The sequence below is a fragment of the Microcaecilia unicolor genome, unplaced genomic scaffold, assembly GCF_901765095.1.
Source record: "Microcaecilia unicolor unplaced genomic scaffold, aMicUni1.1, whole genome shotgun sequence".
Classification (NCBI taxonomy): domain Eukaryota; kingdom Metazoa; phylum Chordata; class Amphibia; order Gymnophiona; family Siphonopidae; genus Microcaecilia; species Microcaecilia unicolor.
The window spans coordinates 207534-226542 of record NW_021963042.1 but is presented as its reverse complement, the minus strand read 5'-3'; the positions used below and the strand labels follow the sequence as shown (position 1 = coordinate 226542).

The window sequence follows — 19009 nt, the reverse complement described above, 5'->3', positions numbered from 1 at the left end:
TTATCACTCACCCCACCCTCTTCCTGTGAGACTTGTCATTGGAATGCTTTTGTGTTTCACTTATATATTCTGATGTTTGCCAACATTTGCTCATTTCTGATCTGAAGAAGGGATTCATTTGAAAGCTAATCAAAATGTATTAAGTTAGTCTAATAAAAAGTATCTTATTTTCTTTTCTATGTTTTGTCTTATTTCTATTTATTACCTCAAAATGGGTTAAATGTGTCACAGTAACTGGCACTGCAAGTGATTTTAGCAGTCTAATTTATCATTGGTATGACTCTTTTTGTGGCTGTGCTGTTTCTGCGATTGGCTGTTTCCTTTCCTTATACCTGAAGAATTTTGAATATGCTGTATTAAAGCACCATCTACTGGTAGAAAGAGATAACGTACTTGAACACCATGAGTGAATAACTGATTGGATTTTTTTTAAATTTTAACTCACACCTTTTTCTGTAGTAGCCCAAGGCAAGTTAACATTCATGTGCACTAGGTATTCTCAAACCCCATTTACTAAGCTGCGTGGAGGAGTGCAGTGAGTGGAGGAGTAGCCTAGTGGTTAGAGCACCAGTCTTGCAATCCAGAGGTGGCCGGTTCAAAACCCACTGCTGCTCCTTGTGATCTTGGGCAAGTCACTTAACCCTCCATTGTCTCAGGTACAAACTTAGACTGTGAGCCCTCCAGGGACAGGGAAATAAATACCCAGTATACCTGAATGTAACTCACCTTGATCTACTACTGAAAAAGATGTGAGCAAAATCTAAATGAATAATAATACAGACACAGCCATTCAAAATAAATGGGCTGTATTGGCATTAGCACACAGCAGCAACCGCTAGCGTAGCTTAGTAAACAGGGAGGTAAATTTGTACTTGAGACAGAAGAGGGTTAAGTGACTTGCCCAAGATCACAAGGAGCATCACTGGGATTTGAACCCTTGCTCCTCTGGTTCTCAGACTGCTGATCTATTAGGTAGTGGTGTTCCTAGGGACGCTGAAACCCGGGGCGGATCGCCGATGCGCAGCGCCCCCTCCCCAGCGAAATAACCCCCCCGGGTGCAGTGCGGCCCCCCCCCCGGCAAAAGAACCCCCCCCCCCGGGTGCACGCCACTGGGGGGGGGGGGTGCCGCGCGCCTGTCGGCTCTTCGTTTCCATGCTCCCTCTGCCCTGGAACAGGAAGTAACCTGTTCCAGGGCAGAGGGAGCATGAAAACGAAGAGCCGACAGGCGCACAGCACCGCCCTCCCCCCAGCGACTTGCACCCGGGGCGGACCGCCCCCCTTAGTACGCCACTGCTATTAGGCTACCCCTACGCTCCATGATGTGGAACCATTTTTATTTTATTTTATTTTAACTAAGATATCTATATTTATAACAAGTCTGTCTATCCTAGATAAGAATTTATATCTCCCAGAAAAAAAAATATACACCTTGACTGGGAGTGACGCAGCCTCCAGTTACCACCCAGAGCTAATGAATTCATTCTTTCCAGCAACAATTGGCTGTACCTCCAACTTATCAATATAAGGATAGTTTCCTAGTTTCCATATTAACATCCTGCATTACAGTATTTTCATTTTCAATTTTAAGACTTTTTTTTCACTGTTTCTGTGTCTAGTTGTATGATCTCAGTTAAACCTATAAAAGGAAACAGAAAGATAGGCCCCATTGAGGGAGAAACCTGTAAGATATTGCACTTATGGTGGCTAAACAACTAACTTCAAAACTGTGCTAACAACTGGGGGTATTACAACAATTTGCTATTCAGCTAAAGTAAAGGAAAGCTCTTTATTGCATGTTGACTGAATGGCATACAGCATAGTTCAGTTAGTGGCACATATTCTGGTGATGTTAACTGCACCACATAATCTGCCATGATAAAAGTTAATTGGCAGTAACTACCTCTGCATTAACTGTACAGAAAACTCCCTGCCCTTTCCAGTTTAGGAACTTAACACAGAAATTAGTGCATGCTAACTGCTAAGCCACCTTGCTAACAACCAGTGTGTGCTAACTGCAACATTATTAGCTAACACAGTAAATAGACCCCTGTATGCCCAAGCGCTACCAATCATCTGCCTTCTGGGTCTGTACAGATATGATGTGAATGAAGAATTTACCTTCTGCTCCTCAATATTGTCCCTTCTTTGTTTCTCTGAGTAAGAACCATTATAGACTGGGAAGATCTATTTCAACTCTGCTCACATTAAGTGTTTCTCCTCTGAAACAAGACTATGTTATTAGAGAATTTCAAGGTTCTAGATCTCTTCATCGGACAATTTATTCCATCTGCATTCAAACAGTCAGTTATTGTAATTAGGGTAACAAGCAAGGAGTTTTAAATACATTTCATTACCATCTAAGAAGGAAACACTAAACAAATCATCCAATATACTATATAAACTAAAAGACACTTTTATATTATATCCTTAATACTGTAGCAAGTTTTAAATTATTGAAAAACTCAAAAACACTAAGATGGAGTCAGCAGTCCAGCACCGAGAGGGGTGCTATTCAGTTTCTTGCATTGTCACATGTATGATTATCTCCCAGTTGGTGAGATGTCATGCGTGTGTGACCGATGCAGAGAGCTCCTAGCTCTCAGAGAACGTGTCCATTCTCTTGAGGCTAGAGTAGCAGACTTGGTGGAGCTGAGGGAGACAGAGACGTAGAAAGAGAAGGCCTACAGGGATGTTGTAGAGAAGTCTCACCTCCAGTTTGGTAGCCTATGTGCTATCTTGGAGGAGGAAGGTCTCCTAGAAGGAGAGCATCACCCTGGTGAAGTAGGAAGTACTCCTGTAGCCAGGTCCTACCCACCAGGGGATGTACTATCCTCTCGCACTGAGGATATGTCTCCAAGTGCTGCCCGGGAGGGAAAGGTTAGGACAGCTGTTGTAGTTGGCGATTCGATCATTAGGCATATAGATAGCTGGGTGGCTGGTGGACGTGAGGATCGCTGGGACTGCTGCCTGGTACAAAGGTGGCGGACCTCGCGCATCACCTAGATAGGATTTTAGATAGTGATGGGGAGGAGCCCACTGTCTTGGTACATGTGGGTACCAATGACATAGGAAAATGTCGGAGAGAGGTTCTGGAAGCCAAATTTAGGCTCTTAGGTAGAAAGCTCAAATCCAGATCCTCTAGGGTAGCATTTTCTGAAATGCTACCCGTTCCACGCGCAGGGACCAAGAGACAGGCAGAGCTCCGGAGCCTCAATGCATGGATGAGACAATGGTGCAGGGAGGAGGGTTTTAGATTTGTTAGGAACTGGGCAACATTTTGGGGAAGGGGGAGCCTACTCCGAAAGGATGGGCTCCACCTTAACCATGGTGGGATCAGGCTGCTGGCATCAGCATTTAAAAAGGAGATAGAGCAGCTTTTAAACTAGAAATGGGGGGGAAGGCCGACAGTCGCTCAAAAGCGCATGGTTGGGGATAAGGTATCTTTCAAAGATATCACCAAAACAGGGAAGATAGGGTATCCTGATAGTGAGGTTGCAAAAGAGACCGTAGTAGATCAGGTGTCCTTAAATAAAAATAAAAAGCAGACAAAAGATTGCAAATTAATACTGTCAAGTACTAAGCATGATGTAAATAGGAACAACAAACAGTTTGAAATGTCTATATGCGAATGCCAGGAGCCTAAGAAATAAGATGGGAGAATTAGAATATATTGTACTAAATGAAAAAATTAGATATAATAGGCATCTCTGAGACTTGGTGGAAAGAGGATAACCAGTGGGACACTGTCATACCGGGGTACAAATTATATCATTGTGATAGGGTGGATCGAATTGGTGGAGGGGTAGCATTGTATATTAACGAGAGCCTTCGATCAAATAGATTGAAAATTCTGCAGGAAACAAAACACTTCTTGGAATCACTGTGGATTGAAATTCCATGTGTAAAGGGGAAAAGGATAGTGATAGGAGTGTACTACCGTCCGCCTGGCCAGGATGAACAGACGGATGCAGAAATGTTAAAGGAAATTAGGGACACAAACAAACTGGGCAACACAATAATGGGTGATTTCAATTACCCCGATATTGACTGGGTAAATGTAACATCGGAGCACGCTAGGGAGGTAAAATTCCTTGATGAAATCAAGGACAGCTGTATGGAGCAGCTGGTACAGGAGCAGATGAGAGAAGAAAAAATTCTAGACCTAATCCTTAGTGGAGCGCATGATCTGATGCGGGAGGTAATGGTGCTGGGGCCGCTTGATAACAGTGATCATAATATGATCAGATTAGATATTAGCTTTGAAGTATACATAGGAAATCAAATACATTAGCGATTAACTTTAAAAAAGGAGACTATGATAAAATGAGAAGAACGGTGAAAAAAAAAATTAGAGGAGCAGCTGCGAGGGTCAAATAATTTACATCAGGCGTGGATGCTGTTGAAAAACACCATCGTGGAAGCCGAGGCCAAATATATTCCGCACATTAAAAAAGGAGGACGGAAGACCAAACGACAACCGCCATGGTTAAAAAGTGAGGTGAAGGAAGCTATTAGAGCTAAAAGAAAATCCTTCAGAAAATGGAAGAAACAGCATAAGGAATGTCCAGTCAAATGCAAAGTGCTGATAAGGAAGGCTAAGAGGGACTTAGAAAAAAAGATTGTGTTGGAGGCAAAAACATATAGTAAAATTGTTTTTAGGTATATTATAAAGCAGGAAGCCAGCAAAAGTATCAGTTGGACCGCTAGATGACCGAGTAAAAGGGGCGATCAGGGATGACAAAGCCGTAGCAGAGAGATTAAATTAATTCTTTGCTTCGGTCTTCACCGAGGAAGATTTGAGTGGGATACCAGTGCCGGAAATGATATTCGATGCTGACGAGTCGGAGAAACTTAATGAATTTCATTCTCTATAAACCTGGATGATGTAATAGGGTAGTTCTACAAACTGAAGAGTAGCAAATCTCCTGGACCGGATGGTATTCATCTCAGAGTACTGATAGAACTGAAAAATGAATTTGCGGAGCTATTGTTAGTAATATATAATTTATCCTTAAAATTGAGCGTGGTACCGGAAGATTGGAGGGTGCCCAATATAATGCCGATTTTTAAAAAAGGTTCCAGAGGAGATCCAGGAAATTTGCGAAGTTCGAAGAAGCCAGATTTAAGAACCGAAGAAATCTGGATTGAAAGGGTTAGTTTCAAATCTAATATAACACGTAGATATCTAAATTTGTCTACTGGCTGAATAGGAGAAATAAAGACCTCAGATGTAACAGAAGGAATAGAAGCTTGCCCTGTGAGATCCAACAGACTGTGGTTTTTGAAGATTTAAAACTAAATGATGTGTTTGTAGCCAGTTAGACTCGTCCAAACATTTTTGAACAGGGCCAAGATCGGGGATGTTATTGGAAGTGTAGTGGATGATCAAGATATCATCTGCGTAAAAGAACATGCTAAGACTGTATTACAGAAGCCAAGGGACTGAGAAAGAGATTAGAGAGTTGGGGACAGAATGGATCTCTGCACTCCACAAGAAAGAGTATAACACTTTGATAAAAGGATCAAAGTCAGATGCATTAACTTGATTATGCAGAAATGAAAAGAACCAATAAACAGTACTAGCCTCCCCAACATCAAGTTTAATATAGATCTCACTAAGCAGAGATATTAAAATGGTTTCAGTACTGTAACTAGTTTTAAAAGCCGGACTGACAAGGATGCAAAACGAGAACCAATTCTAAATGTATGTGAAGTTGTAAAAAACTATGTGCTTCATCTTAGCAAGGAATGGAAGATTGGAGATTGGCCTGTAATTTGCTGGAACCAAAGGATCAGAAATTTTCTTATGGATAAGAGCGAATTATAGCCGTTTTCAGTGAATCATGAACAGATCCTTCTGTAAGACTATGGGTAACTATTTGATGCACCAAGGGCAGAAGACCAAGTGTTGACGATATTATCCAAGTTTGCAGGTGGTAATATGCATTTCTGTTAGACATCAAGAGATCCGTTCAAGTGAAGGGAGATTTAAAAGAAATCCATAAAGATGTGGGAGATGGGTCTGCTAAACCAGATCAGGAACACTATTCATTACAGGAAAGGATGACTGAAGTGAACTTACTGTTTTGAATGAAAACATTATGCTAAAGCATTCACTGAGGGAATATAATCTTGATCTAAAAGCTGAGGTGGTTGCCTGAGCATGGAATAAACTGAAAACTGTTTATTGGAATTAGTAGCATTCTGAATTCAGTTTAGCAATTTTAAGCTGAGCTGAATAAAAGCATTGCTGGACTTTACAGATTGTGTTTTTTGTTTTATATTTTTGCCACTGACATTTGGTATGGTGAACATGTTACTTCATTGAGTGGAGACCAGGATGATACCATTATTTATTTTTCCAACTTGGCAATATCTCATTAATTTTTTTCTATGATCACAGAATTCTATATATTAATCTGTTTATCAAGTATTTTGTCAGGGAAGTCTTCCAGAAAACTATTCGTAAAAGGATCTAAAGAAAATAGAATGAAACCTTCTTGACCACCGACCCAATCCGTGTGGTGAAGTGAATGAGGCAATGATACGACCAAGAAAGGGGGAGTAGAGTAGAAATTTTAGCAGGTCTGTTGAATTAGTAATATTGGAAATAACTAAACTCAATGTGTGCACTCCCAAATGAGTTGGATTTCCAACATGCTGACATAATCCAAGATTGTGTTTAAAAAAAAAAGTGAGAAAAATGAGCTTAACTTGCATGAGAGAGTACATCTTAACCGTTTCCTACTCCTGTAGAACTTCATTTGCTGTATCAATTTTTCTCTCTCAAAGGGTTCGATTAGGTTATCCATGTAGCTCACTAATAAGATAATATCTGAAGCAAAGTTATTTACTACCACCATTAGGTCCTGGAGCGCCTTCCAGATGATATTCAATGTAACCTCCACGGGAGCCAAAAACTCCAAGCTGATAGCTGTTATGGGTTTAGGAGTGGCACCGTTGACTCGGGTTCAGCTGTAAACGACTTCCATTTCAGCATGGACTCCTAACCCACTCCTCTGGACATGGTGGTTAAGAGTGGCCAAGTGGTTAGTGGTGGACTTTGGTCCTGGGGAACTGGGTTCGATTCCCACTGCAGGCACAGGCAGCTCTTTGTGACTCTGGGCAAGTCTCTTAACCCTCCATTGCCCCAAGTACAAATAAGTACCTATATATAATACGTAGGCCGCATTGAACCTATGAGTGGGAAAACGTGGGGTACAAATGTAAGAAAAAATAAATGTACAACCTCCTAAAATAATCAGATTTTGAAATTTGAGACTTGCGTCAGTAATTGTCTGAAAAACCAAATCACATTCAGCAGAATTTACAAAAGTAAAATATGGATAATGGGATTGCTAACTATCCGAGTTAATAAATACTTCCTGATAGGAAGCTGAGCATGGAAAAGCTCTTCAATCTTCAAAGAGTTATTAAAAATAACAGCTAGTCCTGTTTAGATTGCCTGGTAGATAAAAAATACTGAGTGGGTATGCAGACAGCAATGATATAAATAACCCTCTTCACCACAGGGTCCCTTTTATTGCCGCTTGGTAAAAGGAGTCCATAGCCAGCCAAATTTCGTATACTAATGAGCATGTTGTCCAGCATACCCAGTGCTGATATACAGGACCAGCAAAGGTTAGAAGTAGTGAACTTCATCCTACATAGTTGTGCTGGACCGAAGTCTATCTACCTTTAACTTCAGACTCCTGCCGAAGGAGCTGCAAGCTGGAATTTGTATTAAGCAAAATAGGAACACCACATTTTCTACCAATAGCTGGGGCATAAATGCAGTCACTCACTCATCCCATTTGCAACTGAAGTAACTCAGAATCAAATAGACGTGTCTCCTGTAAGAGAGAGCTCTCTGCCTTAAGTTTTCTTCAAGTGCGCCAAGACCTTCCTCTTGATAGGGTCTTAATATTTTTTCACTTAACAATAAGTAAAAAAATATTAAGACCCCCCCCCCCCCATAGTAAAAGATAGTGTAACCTAAAAAGGCTAAAGCACTATGGTCATACGACCAAGATAGAGAGATTCCCCTGATCTCCCTGCAATTAAAAGTCCCCTAACATTCATCCTTTCCCATGCCACCATCCACAAACACACACACATCTTCTCAGGTGCTCCCCTGCAACTTGGCATGGAATTATTTTTGCTCCACTTCCAAAAGCAAAACAAGCAGAGTTATAGACATAGCACAGAAATGACAAACATTCTCACAAGAAAAAAACATCCACTATCATTTAGAACACTTATGATAATTCTAGAATCTTGCCATGAGAGGTTCAGAATAGCCTTCGCTTTGGCCAAGATGTCTAACATGTGAGGATGGCGCAGAACTTTCAGGATGAACAGTCGAGGTCCTCTCATGGTGTCTGGTCTTCTAGCAGGAGTGCAATGTACACGCTTCACCTCAAATGTACATTGAAACTGCAGGCTGAGAAAATTTGGGAGCCATTGCTCCATGAACATGATGGGGTTAGACCCTTTCAGGCCCTTGGGAAGGCCCAGAATGCACAGGGTATTCCAGCGATTATTGGCCTCTTCCAGGTCAGACTGAATATACTCCATATGTTTATTTTGACGCTAAGACCATGCACTTCATTTTCCAATTGCAACTCTTGGCCATCTAGTAAGCCTTGTTTCTCACTGGAAGACTGTACCTGGGCATTGAGATTTGCCATATCATTTTTTAGATTTTATTTTATTTTGTTACATTTGTACCCCGCGCTTTCCCACTCATGGCAGGCTCAATGCGGTAGGCAATGGAGGGTTAAGTGACTTGCCCAGAGTCACAAGGAGCTGCCTGTGCCGGGAATCGAACTCCGTTCCTCAGTTCCCCAGGACCAAAGTCCACCACCCTAACCACTAGGCCACTCCTCCACTACCAGAACCTGCTGAGCTTTTCCTTGAATCATTAGTTTGATTTGGCTCAGTTCAGTGAGAACCAGCTCCATTAGCTCAAACAGTTCCCACGGCATGGCCATCTTTATTGGTGTTGGCAGTTCCTGCTTGGGATGCTCGGAACTACCAGGAGGAGAAAAAACCATGTCAGTCTTCTTATCCTTTGGAGCAGACATGGTATCAGCATCAGTAAACAACTTTAGGAGATGGAAATCGTGAGTAAATCTGGTAGGGATGCAAGTAAATCAAAATTAAAGATGAGCAGGAGCTCCTTCCTAGATGTCCATGCTGGTGCAAGACCAAACTGGAAGTCTCCTGTTCTTTCTCATCTTAATTATGGGAATTTATGTCAGTGGAGTCCACCATAAATATCTAGAAAAGCTTCAGATAATTTTTAACAAGGTTGTTAGATTGTTACACCACTCTAAAGAGAATCAGCTCCCTGTTTGCTGTTCACCCACTGGCCTTTTTAATTGGGCTTCCATTTATGTAATCACCTGATTCCTTTTCTGTTCTTCAAGACCAATGAAAACTCAGCATGAAAGTCTCTTGTCATTTACCTTCAATTACCAAATCCATCGATAAAGCAACTAGTCATGCTGTCTTTGTTGCTTCATCACTTTGAAACTCTTCCTCCTATGTGTGTGTGGAATCTTCTTACTGCAAGTTTTACAGTAACCCTAAAGCATGTGTTTTATGCTATTTCATGTGTTTTATGCTATTTCTTGTCATTTATATTACCTTCGTAAGCTGCTTTGATGCCTTTGGACTAAGGGTGTCGTAAGAAATACTACTGATACATGCAAAAAAACAACACAAATTTATGTACAAGTTTATTTTCAAAAAGCTCCATGTTATAAAATACATTTATACTAGGAAAAATCATGATAAAAGCATCAAACATTTTAACAAAAGTGTAATACTGAAAAACAAAGACATGATAATTTGAAACTTTTGTTAGCAAAATATGAGGTTTTAAATAGACATATAATTTCTTTGATTTTTTAAATATAGTAAATACATTTAACTTTAAAATAACACTGTAGTGTGGCAAAATATCAGTACGGGAAACATTTTACAATGTATCAGTTTAGATGAGGATTTAGAAAACAAAATTTAACTTGTCAGAGCTTCACCAATAAGATGAATGCCTAAATTTCCACAGGTATCGGTTTGTACAACCAGTAGGCCTTCGAATCTGCCTTCTGAGTTTGGTTTGAACTTGACTGGTAAGTTGATATAATGGTGGGGTCTATAACAAAAAGAGAAAGGATAAAGCAACATTGGTGACCTACACATTTATGAAAACTCATTTGTATAGCTAACAAGAAGTACAGGCTACTCACATTCTCATTTACTAGTTGATGCTAAAACTGAAAACAAAATCAGGTATTTATTATGTGCATCACTATTTAGTTTACTGGGGAGTTGAGATACTAACTTATGTTCTCGGTTATCTAAACTATACACTGCCCACGGCTTAATTTGTGCCAGAATGGGTGGAACTGCATTCTAGCATTCTTGTAACTGGAAGTGATGTCACCACCCCATTCTCTATACCCACCCCATGGTCTGACTTTTCTCTTGCCTGTCCTCTCCCCAGCTGGCAACCTGGCATCTTTCTTTGCCTCTTAACATACCAGGAATACCTTTTAAAAAGTGGCTTTCTTTGCTAGAGGCAGCCTACAGTGAACAGCGATTCAGACACGCTGCTCACGCCAAACTCAAAGCCTTCTCTATGAAGCACTTCTTGTTAACGCAGAGGTGGGAAGTATCAGAAAGAAGGCTCTTTGGTGGGTGTGAACAGTGCATCTGAATTGCTGTTCACTGCTAGCTGCCTCCAGTAGTGAAGACCACCTTTTAAAAGGTTTGCAGGGGAGGGGCTGACAGGAAAGAGGAGATGCTGAACTGCCGCCAGGCGAGGGGGAAAGAAAAACTGCTGGTCCATGAAGGGGGAGGAGGGAAAAATGCTAGTCCACTGGAAGGGGGGAGGGGATAAGAAGAAATGCTGGACCATTTGGGGGAGGGAGGAGGAGGAGAGGGAAGGAGACATGCTGGACCATTTGACAGTAGGGTGGGGAGAAAGAAAAGCTGGGCCATGTGGGGGAGACAAGGAGAAATGCTGGACATGGAGAAAAGGGAAAAATGGGAGGACAAAGGAAGGGAAGAGACAGTGGGATTCTAGATATGAAGTGAGAAAGAGTGAGGAGTTGCTGAATATGGTGGGAAAGAGAAATATGGGTGATTCTGACTGGGAGAGGAGAAAGGGATAGAGAGGATGAGGAGAAAGTGATAGAGAGGAGGATGATTACAGGGATGAAAGGGAGGGAAAGGGAAATGCTAGGTTACAAATGTGGAGGGAGAGACAGAAGATATTTGGATACAAGAATGGGGAGTGGATAGAGAGGGAGAATGTTAGGGTATAAGGATGGGGGTGTGGTACAGATAGGGAGATGAAATGCTGGGCAGTGGAGAGAAGGATAAAGATATGCTGAGCTACTAAAGTAGAAAAAGGGGAGATTTATTTATTATTTATGGTTCATTTATACCCCACAATTTCCCACAAATGCAGGCACAATGTGGCTTACATGAATTACAAAAGTAGAGAAGTACAACACATGAATTTTACAGCAGAATAAGGAGAGAACACTAACAACAATTAGGGTGACTAATAAGCAGAATTACTAATGGAGTAAGTTTTTTCAAAAAGGAACATTGTCAACATCTTCTTGAAAAGGTGATGATCAGATTGAGATTTTAGGTTCAGAGGTAAAGCATTCCAAGTCTTCGGGCTGGAGTAGTGAAAAGTAGAGGCAAAAAGAAGCTTGTATTTGACACTCCAGCAAGACGAAGTTGGAGATAGGTGCGGGCTGTGTTGATGGCATTTCTAGGTGGGAGGTCTATTAAAGACCATGATGGACCTATGTGGGAAAAGCCACAGGGAGTTGTCAAGGAGATTAGGATGGGAGAGCTACGGCTTGAGAACGCGAGATGAGAAGTTGAGAAGTAGGTGAAAAATAAAAAGGAGGTGGTAAACTGGAGGGTGAAAGGGCAAAATCTGAGTGTGGAAAGAGCTAATGGGGGAAAGATCAATATGTTAGAGAGATGCGAGGGAATAGAAGACCGGAAAGTGGAAGAGAGAAACTCACTGGAACAAACATGATCAGAAAAATAAAATGCCAAGACAAGAAAGGTAGAAAAAAAAGTTTTTATTCTGAATTTATGAACCGGAATATGTTAGTTTTGGGAAATGTGCATTGTGGATGGAGAGTAAATGAATTTGCTTTTCTTTCTCAAGAGTAGTGGTGCATGCTGAGCTTGACTTCTTGGGGTTACTGGTTCAATTTTTGTTTTCCTAATTCTATTTCTGTTTTGTATTTGGTGAGGGTCTATCTGTGCAGAAGTGCCAGCATTTCAAAATGATTGGGGGTGCCAGACACAATACAAATAACCCTTCCCTGGACATAATGAAAAAGTTTCCACAGTATTAGGGGTATTCAGTACCCACTGGATCTACAGAGCTGGCGCCTATCATCCTATGTAGCTACTTCTTGGCTGTGACCAAGGTGTGATATTCTGATTGCATGTAATTTATGTATAGATCTGTAGCAGTCCCACTTGTTTTGTTTGACCAGTGGTAAGTACTACTACTACTTAACATTTCTAAAGCGCTACTAGGGTTACGCAGCGCTGTACAATTTAACATGGAAGGACAGTCCCTGCTCAAGGAGCTTACAATCTAAAAAGACAGGTGTACAATCTAAAGACAAGTGTAGAGTCCGTCTGGTAGGTGATACTATATTTCATGAGAGGTTAGGTGCCGAACGCGGCATTGAAGAGGTGAGTTTTAAGCAGAGATTTGAAAATGGGTAGGGAGGGAGCTTGGCGTAGGGGTTGAGGAAGACTGTTCCAGGCAAAGGGTGAGGCAAGGCAGAATGAGCGGAGCCTGGAGTTGGCAGTGGTGGAGAAGGGAACTGACAGGAGGGATTTGTCCTGTGAGCGGAGGTTACGGGCGGGGACATAGGGGGAGATGAGGGTAGAGAGGTAGTGAGGAGCCGCAGATCGGGTGCATTTGTAGGTAAGGAGGAGAAGCTTGAATTGTATGCGGTATCTGATCGGAAGCCAGTGAAGTGATTTGAGGAGAGGAGTGATTTGAGTATATCGGTTCTGGCGGAATATAAGACGTGCGGCAGCGTTCTGAATGGATTGAAGGGGGGATAGATGGCTACGTGGGAGGCCGGTGAGGAGTAGGTTGCAGTAGTCAAGGCGAGAGGTAATAAGAGCATGGACGAGAGTTCGTGTGGTTTGCTCAGATAGGAAAGGGCGAATTTTGCTGATGTTGAAGAGGAAGAAGCGACAGGTCTTGGCAGTCTGTTGGATATGCGCAGAGGAGAGGGAGGAGTCAAAGATAACTCCGAGGTTGCGGGCAGATGGGACGGGGAGGATGAGGGTGTTATCAACTGAGATAGAAAGTGGAGAAAGAGGAGAGGTGGGTTTGGGTGGAAAGACGAGGAGCTCGGTTTTGGCCATGTTTAGCTTCAGGTGGCGGTTGGACATCCAGGCTGCAATGTCAGATAAGCAGGCCGAAACCTTGGCCTGGGTCTCCGTGGTGATGTCTGGTGTGGAGAGATATAGCTGGGTGTCATCAGCATAAAGATGATACTGAAAACCATGAGATGAGATCAGTGAGCCTAGGGAGGAGGTGTAGATTGAGAAGAGAAGCGGTCCAAGGACAGATCCCTGGGGAACTCCAACAGATAGTGGGATGGAAGTGGAGGAGGATCCATGAGAGTGTACTCTGAAGGTGCGGTGGGAGAGATAAGAGGAGAACCAGGAGAGGACAGAGCCTTGGAGCCCAAAAGAGGACAATGTGGTAAGAAGTAAATCATGATTGACAGTGTCAAACGCAGCGGATAGATCGAGCAGGATGAGGATGGAATAGTGGCCTCTGGATTTGGCGAGGAGGAGGTCGTTGCAGACTTTAGAGAGTGCTGTTTCTGTCGAGTGTAGAGGGCGAAAGCCGGATTGAAGTGGATCTAGGATGGCATGAGAGGAGAGAAAATCAAGGCAGCGACTGTGAACGGCGCGTTCAAGAATTTTGGAGAGGAAGGGGAGGAGAGAGATGGGGCGGTAGTTGGAGGGGCAGGTAGGGTCAAGTGATGATTTTTTTAGGAGAGGTGTGACTACTGCGTGCTTGAAGGTGTCAGGGACTGTTGCAGTGGAGAGAGAAAGGTTAATGATGCGACAGATGGAGGGGGTGACAGTATGGGAAATGGTGTTAAGTAGGTTGGTGGGGATGGGGATGGGGGTGTCATAGGGTGCACTAATGCTACCTGTTCATAGGTAGGGTTCTTACTGTTTGAATCATAGCAATTTGTGCTACTGTTGTATGACAGGTTTGCTACATGTTGCTGGGAACTTTTTTTTTCAAGTTTTGTATTTCCTAGTATGCCTGGTAGTGGAGAGATTTATATTATGACTGTTCAGATGACAGTAGAAACAGAATATTTTTCAGATTGTGAATTTCAAGGAGCAATCCTGTTGCTTGGGGTGGGGGATTTGAATTTGTGACAATGACGAGCATGTTTACACTTAGCTCATAAGAACTGCTAAGGGCCTTGAAAATTTTATGTTTACAGTATTAATATTATTTTAATATTAACAGTTCGATTTTATTTTAATTTAACCGAGTTCGATTCCCACTTCAGGCACAGGCGCTCCTTGTGACTCTGGGCAAGTCACTTAACCCTCCATTGCCCCATGTAAGCCGCATTGAGCCTGCCATGAGTGGGAAAGCGCGGGGTACAAATGTAACAAAAAATTTAAAAAAAAAATGTGTGTGCATGTATATATTTTTTTATTTAAATAAGGTTGGCCAGTTAGAATTTTTTGTTTTCAATATTTGTAAACAAGAACCATTATTAAGGGGGGAAGTTTTTAATGTGGGCTACTGTAAAGATGGGTTATTTTACCACAGGACCCTTTTTATTCAGTGGGACCCTATGCTTAAATAGCAAGACGTGGTAATGGTAGCCCACATTGATAACTCCCCCCCCCCCCTAATCAGTTAATATTAAATTATGCAATTAGGTTTTGCCCTGGATTATGCATTTACTTTAAATATATATGTGTCTGCAGAGATAGAGTAGTTGCATTTATAAATAAACTTTTATAATACTGTGCAGTATTCCTCCATCCCCACCCAGCTACTCCTTCATGCCTTCAGGCTGCCAAAGATTTCTGGGGAGAATACCGTTTTATCAAATGTAAAAATGTTGACAAAAACACTGATTAGTCCTAGATTTTGTTCATCATGTTGCAAATTTGTATTACTGTTGGTGATTGTCTTTAAAATAGTTTTATTAAATATATGAATTTTCCAAGTATATGTACATACCAGCTTCCTTTTTATCCAGAAATAGAGTATTGTGTATATAGGAGTAAGTCCACTTCTGGCCTTGGCCCTACCTCCACCCCCAGTTCCACTTCCTTTTTGTCTACAAATTAAACCCTGAAACTACCCTTTGAATTGCAAAGACCACCACAGACAAAGGGTATTGCCCTAAACAAGAGAAACTCATCTCTTATATTGGAGCTTGAAATTTTAAGACCTGAACCATAGAGTAGCATACATTTCTGAATGAAATGATTGCTTGGAGCTCTACACCTCAGATGACGTAAGACATGAAATTAAGCACAAACACTGTAGGGGTACTTTCCTGCCATCTCACCTTTGCTGGTCAGAGGCCTGGTAAGCCTGAACATCTTTTCCTGTTCTAATATGGTTCTACAGCCTGTGGCCTGAATACATCAGAAACCAGCTTTCTACAATGGAATATTACTGCTTGGTATAGCTGTGATGACTTCATCCAAGGTTGTTTACTGCAAACTAGCCTCCACTTATCTCCTGGGAAGCATGTAGGAGCTTACTTCCCGGAGAAAGTCTCCAGGAGTATGTGAACCGAGAGTTTGCTACCATCAGACTTGTGAATGATAAGAGTTTCTTTGCTAATCACAAGGCTTCTCACTATGACCGTGAATTCTGCTTGACAGAAGTACACAGTTTGTGATTGGTCCATAGGTATCACCTGAATGAGAGGGATGTCAATGTTGAACAAAAGAGAAAGAAAGAAGAGCAGAAGAGAAGAAGTTTCATTCGTGGATAGATCTCTCAGAGGTGCTAGAGAGACCGATTTCCCTAAAACACCAGTGAACTGAATTCCTTGTGATAAAAGCTGACAAGGTCAGTTCCGCTGCAGCTCTGTAGTTTCCTACAAGACTATGAATCAGGGCACAAAGAAAAAAAAAAGACCTTGGATTTTATTCCTGGACTGGGATAGACTCACAGAAAATTTCTGCTAGCGCATCAACGGACTTTTGAGCCAGTTACCGCTGTGGATGGAGCTTGATGTACCGGCTCAAGAAGTGTATTCCAGGCAAGATAAAAGGAACAAAAGGTAAAATTATGTATAATCATACCTGATAATTTTCTTTCCATTAATCATAGCTGATCAATCCATAGACTGGTGGGTTGTGTCCATCTACCAGCAGGTGGAGATAGAGAGCAAACTTTTGCCTCCCTATATGTGGTCATGTGCTGCCGGAAACTCCTCAGTATGTCGATATCAAAGCTCCATCCGCAGGACTCAGCACTTAGAGAATTACACCCACGAAGGGACACTCTGCCCAGCTCACCACCGCCGAAACGGGGGAGGGGAATTAACCCAGCTCATCCCCACACAAGTGGGGGAGGGGAATCCGTCCAGCTCATCCCCGCGGAGCGGGGGAGGGACACCACACCCGCCGATGCGGGGGGATCTGGCTTATCCTGCAACCGCAACCGCGGGAGGAGCTGACTGACCCTAACACCGCCGAAGCGGGAGGGGTACAAAGCTGCCCTACAGCCGCACGAAGCGGGAGGGAGTGCCGGCAGAATTTATGTCTCAATCCAGCCCCGTAAAACGGAGGGGAGAGGAATGCAGCAGCTCACTGTAACACAAAGTCGTCTCAACTCTTGAAGAATCCAAGTGAAAGAAGAACTTGAACACGAAGTCCTCCTGAAGTAACTGAAGGCTAAACTTGAACCTAAAATTCAACCAGAATATAAACAGTACAGATATCTGGGAGGGGCTATGGATTGATCAGCTATGATTAATGGAAAGAAAATTATCAGGTATGATTATACATAATTTTACCTTCCATATCATCAAGCTGATCAATCCATAGACTGGTGGGATGTACCGAAGCAGTACTCACCCAGGGCGGGACATAGAAATCCCTGACCTGAACACTGAAGCTCCAAACCGGGCCTCCGCCCGTGCAGCCACGGTCAAACGGTAATGCTTGGAGAATGTATGAGCCGAAGCCCACGTTGCCGCCTTGCATATCTCTTCCAAGGAGACGGATCCGGCCTCTGCCATCGAGGCCGCCTGAGCTCTCGTGGAGTGAGCCTTCAGCTGGATAGGCGGCACCTTCCCCGCGGCCACATAAGCCGCTGCAATGGCTTTCTGGACCCATCTTGCCACTGTAGGCTTAGCAGCCTGCAGACCCTTACGAGGACCTGCAAACAGGACAAACAGATGATCCGATTTCCGGAAATCATTGGTCACTTCCAAGTATCTGATGATGACTCGTCTCACATCCAGATATTCAAGAGCGGAGTACTCCTCTGGGTAGTCCTCCCTACGAAAGGAAGGGAGACAGAGCTGCTGATTCACATGGAAGCGAGAACCAATCTTGGGCAGGAAGGAAGGCACTGTGCGAATAGTCACTCCTGCCTCAGTGCACTGCAGAAAAGGCTCTCGACATGAGAGCGCCTGGAGCTCGGAAACTCTTCTGTCTGAAGTGATAGCCACCAAAAAGACTGCTTTCAACGTCAGGTCTTTCAGAGATGCCCTCGACAAGGGTTCCAAAGGCGGCTTCTGCAATGCTCTTAGCACCAGGTTGAGATTCCACGCAGGCACCACTGAGTGCAGAGGGGGGCGCAGGTGATTAACTCCCTTGAGAAAGCGCATCACATCTGGCTGCGAAGCCAGGGAAGCACCCTTCAGGCGGCCCCTGAAGCAAGCCAGAGCCGCTACCTGGACTTTAAGGGAACTGAGCGACAGGCCTTTCTCCAGACCTTCTTGCAGGAACGCCAACACTGAAGAAATTGGAGCAGTGAAGGGAGAAAGTGAGCCTGCTTCACACCATGCTGCAAAGATACGCCAAACCCTGGCGTAAGCAGTAGAAGTAGAGCGCTTCCTCGCTCTCAGCATAGTGGCGATGACCTTGTCTGAGAAGCCCTTCTTCCTCAGACGCTGCCGCTCAATAGCCAGGCCGTAAGACCAAAGGGAGAGGGATCCTCCAGCACCACGGGACCCTGATGTAACAGGCCCTGCTCCACTGACAGCCACAGAGGATCGTCGACTGAGAGCCTGAACAAGTCCGCATACCAGGGACGTCTGGGCCAATCCGGACCCACCAGGATTACCCTGCCGGGATGCTTTGCCACCCGGTCTAGCACCCTGCCCAACATGGGCCAGGGCAGGAACACATAGAGGAGCTCTTGTGTCGGCCACTGTTGGAGAAGAGCATCTACTCCCAGGGATCGAGGGTCCCGTCCTCTGCTGAAAAAGCGCGGCACTTGGCCATTGGCTGATGACGCCATCAGATCTAGGCTCGGCTGGCCCCAGCGCTTCGTGATGTCCAAGAACGCCTGAGCAGATAGTTGCCACTCTCCGGGCTCCAAGGTATGGCGACTGAGAAAGTCCGCCTTGACATTCATGACTCCGGCAATGTGGGCCGCTGAAAGCTGCTCCAGGTTCGCTTCCGCCCACTGGCAAAGACTCATAGCCTCCTTGGCTAGAGGGGCGCTCTGGTACCTCCCTGGCGGTTGATATAGGCCACAGCCGTGGCATTGTCCGACAGGACCCGTACAGGCTTCAACACGAGTACCGGGATGAACTCCAATAACACCAAGCGAATGGCTCTGAGTTCCAGGAGGTTGATAGACCACTTGCCTCTGCAGGAGACTAGAGCCCCTGCGCTGTCCTTCCCAAGCAGTGGGCTCCCCAGCCCATCAAAGAGGCGTCTGTCGTGACGACAATCCACTCCGGGG

General features: G+C 43.7%; 1 protein-coding gene across 1 annotated transcript in view; it reads right to left on the bottom strand.

Annotated features, from left to right (window-relative positions):
• Positions 1–9790: 9790 nt before the first annotated feature.
• The window catches only part of LOC115458823 (centrosomal protein of 192 kDa-like), a gene marked incomplete at its 5' end in the record, with an annotated part of 210090 nt that continues 200871 nt past the window's right edge, over positions 9791–19009 (bottom strand). Inside the window, one exon of the mRNA XM_030188637.1 lies at positions 9791–10162. Within this exon, the coding sequence (XP_030044497.1) occupies positions 10027–10162 (136 nt within the window). The remainder of the gene's footprint in view (positions 10163–19009) is intronic.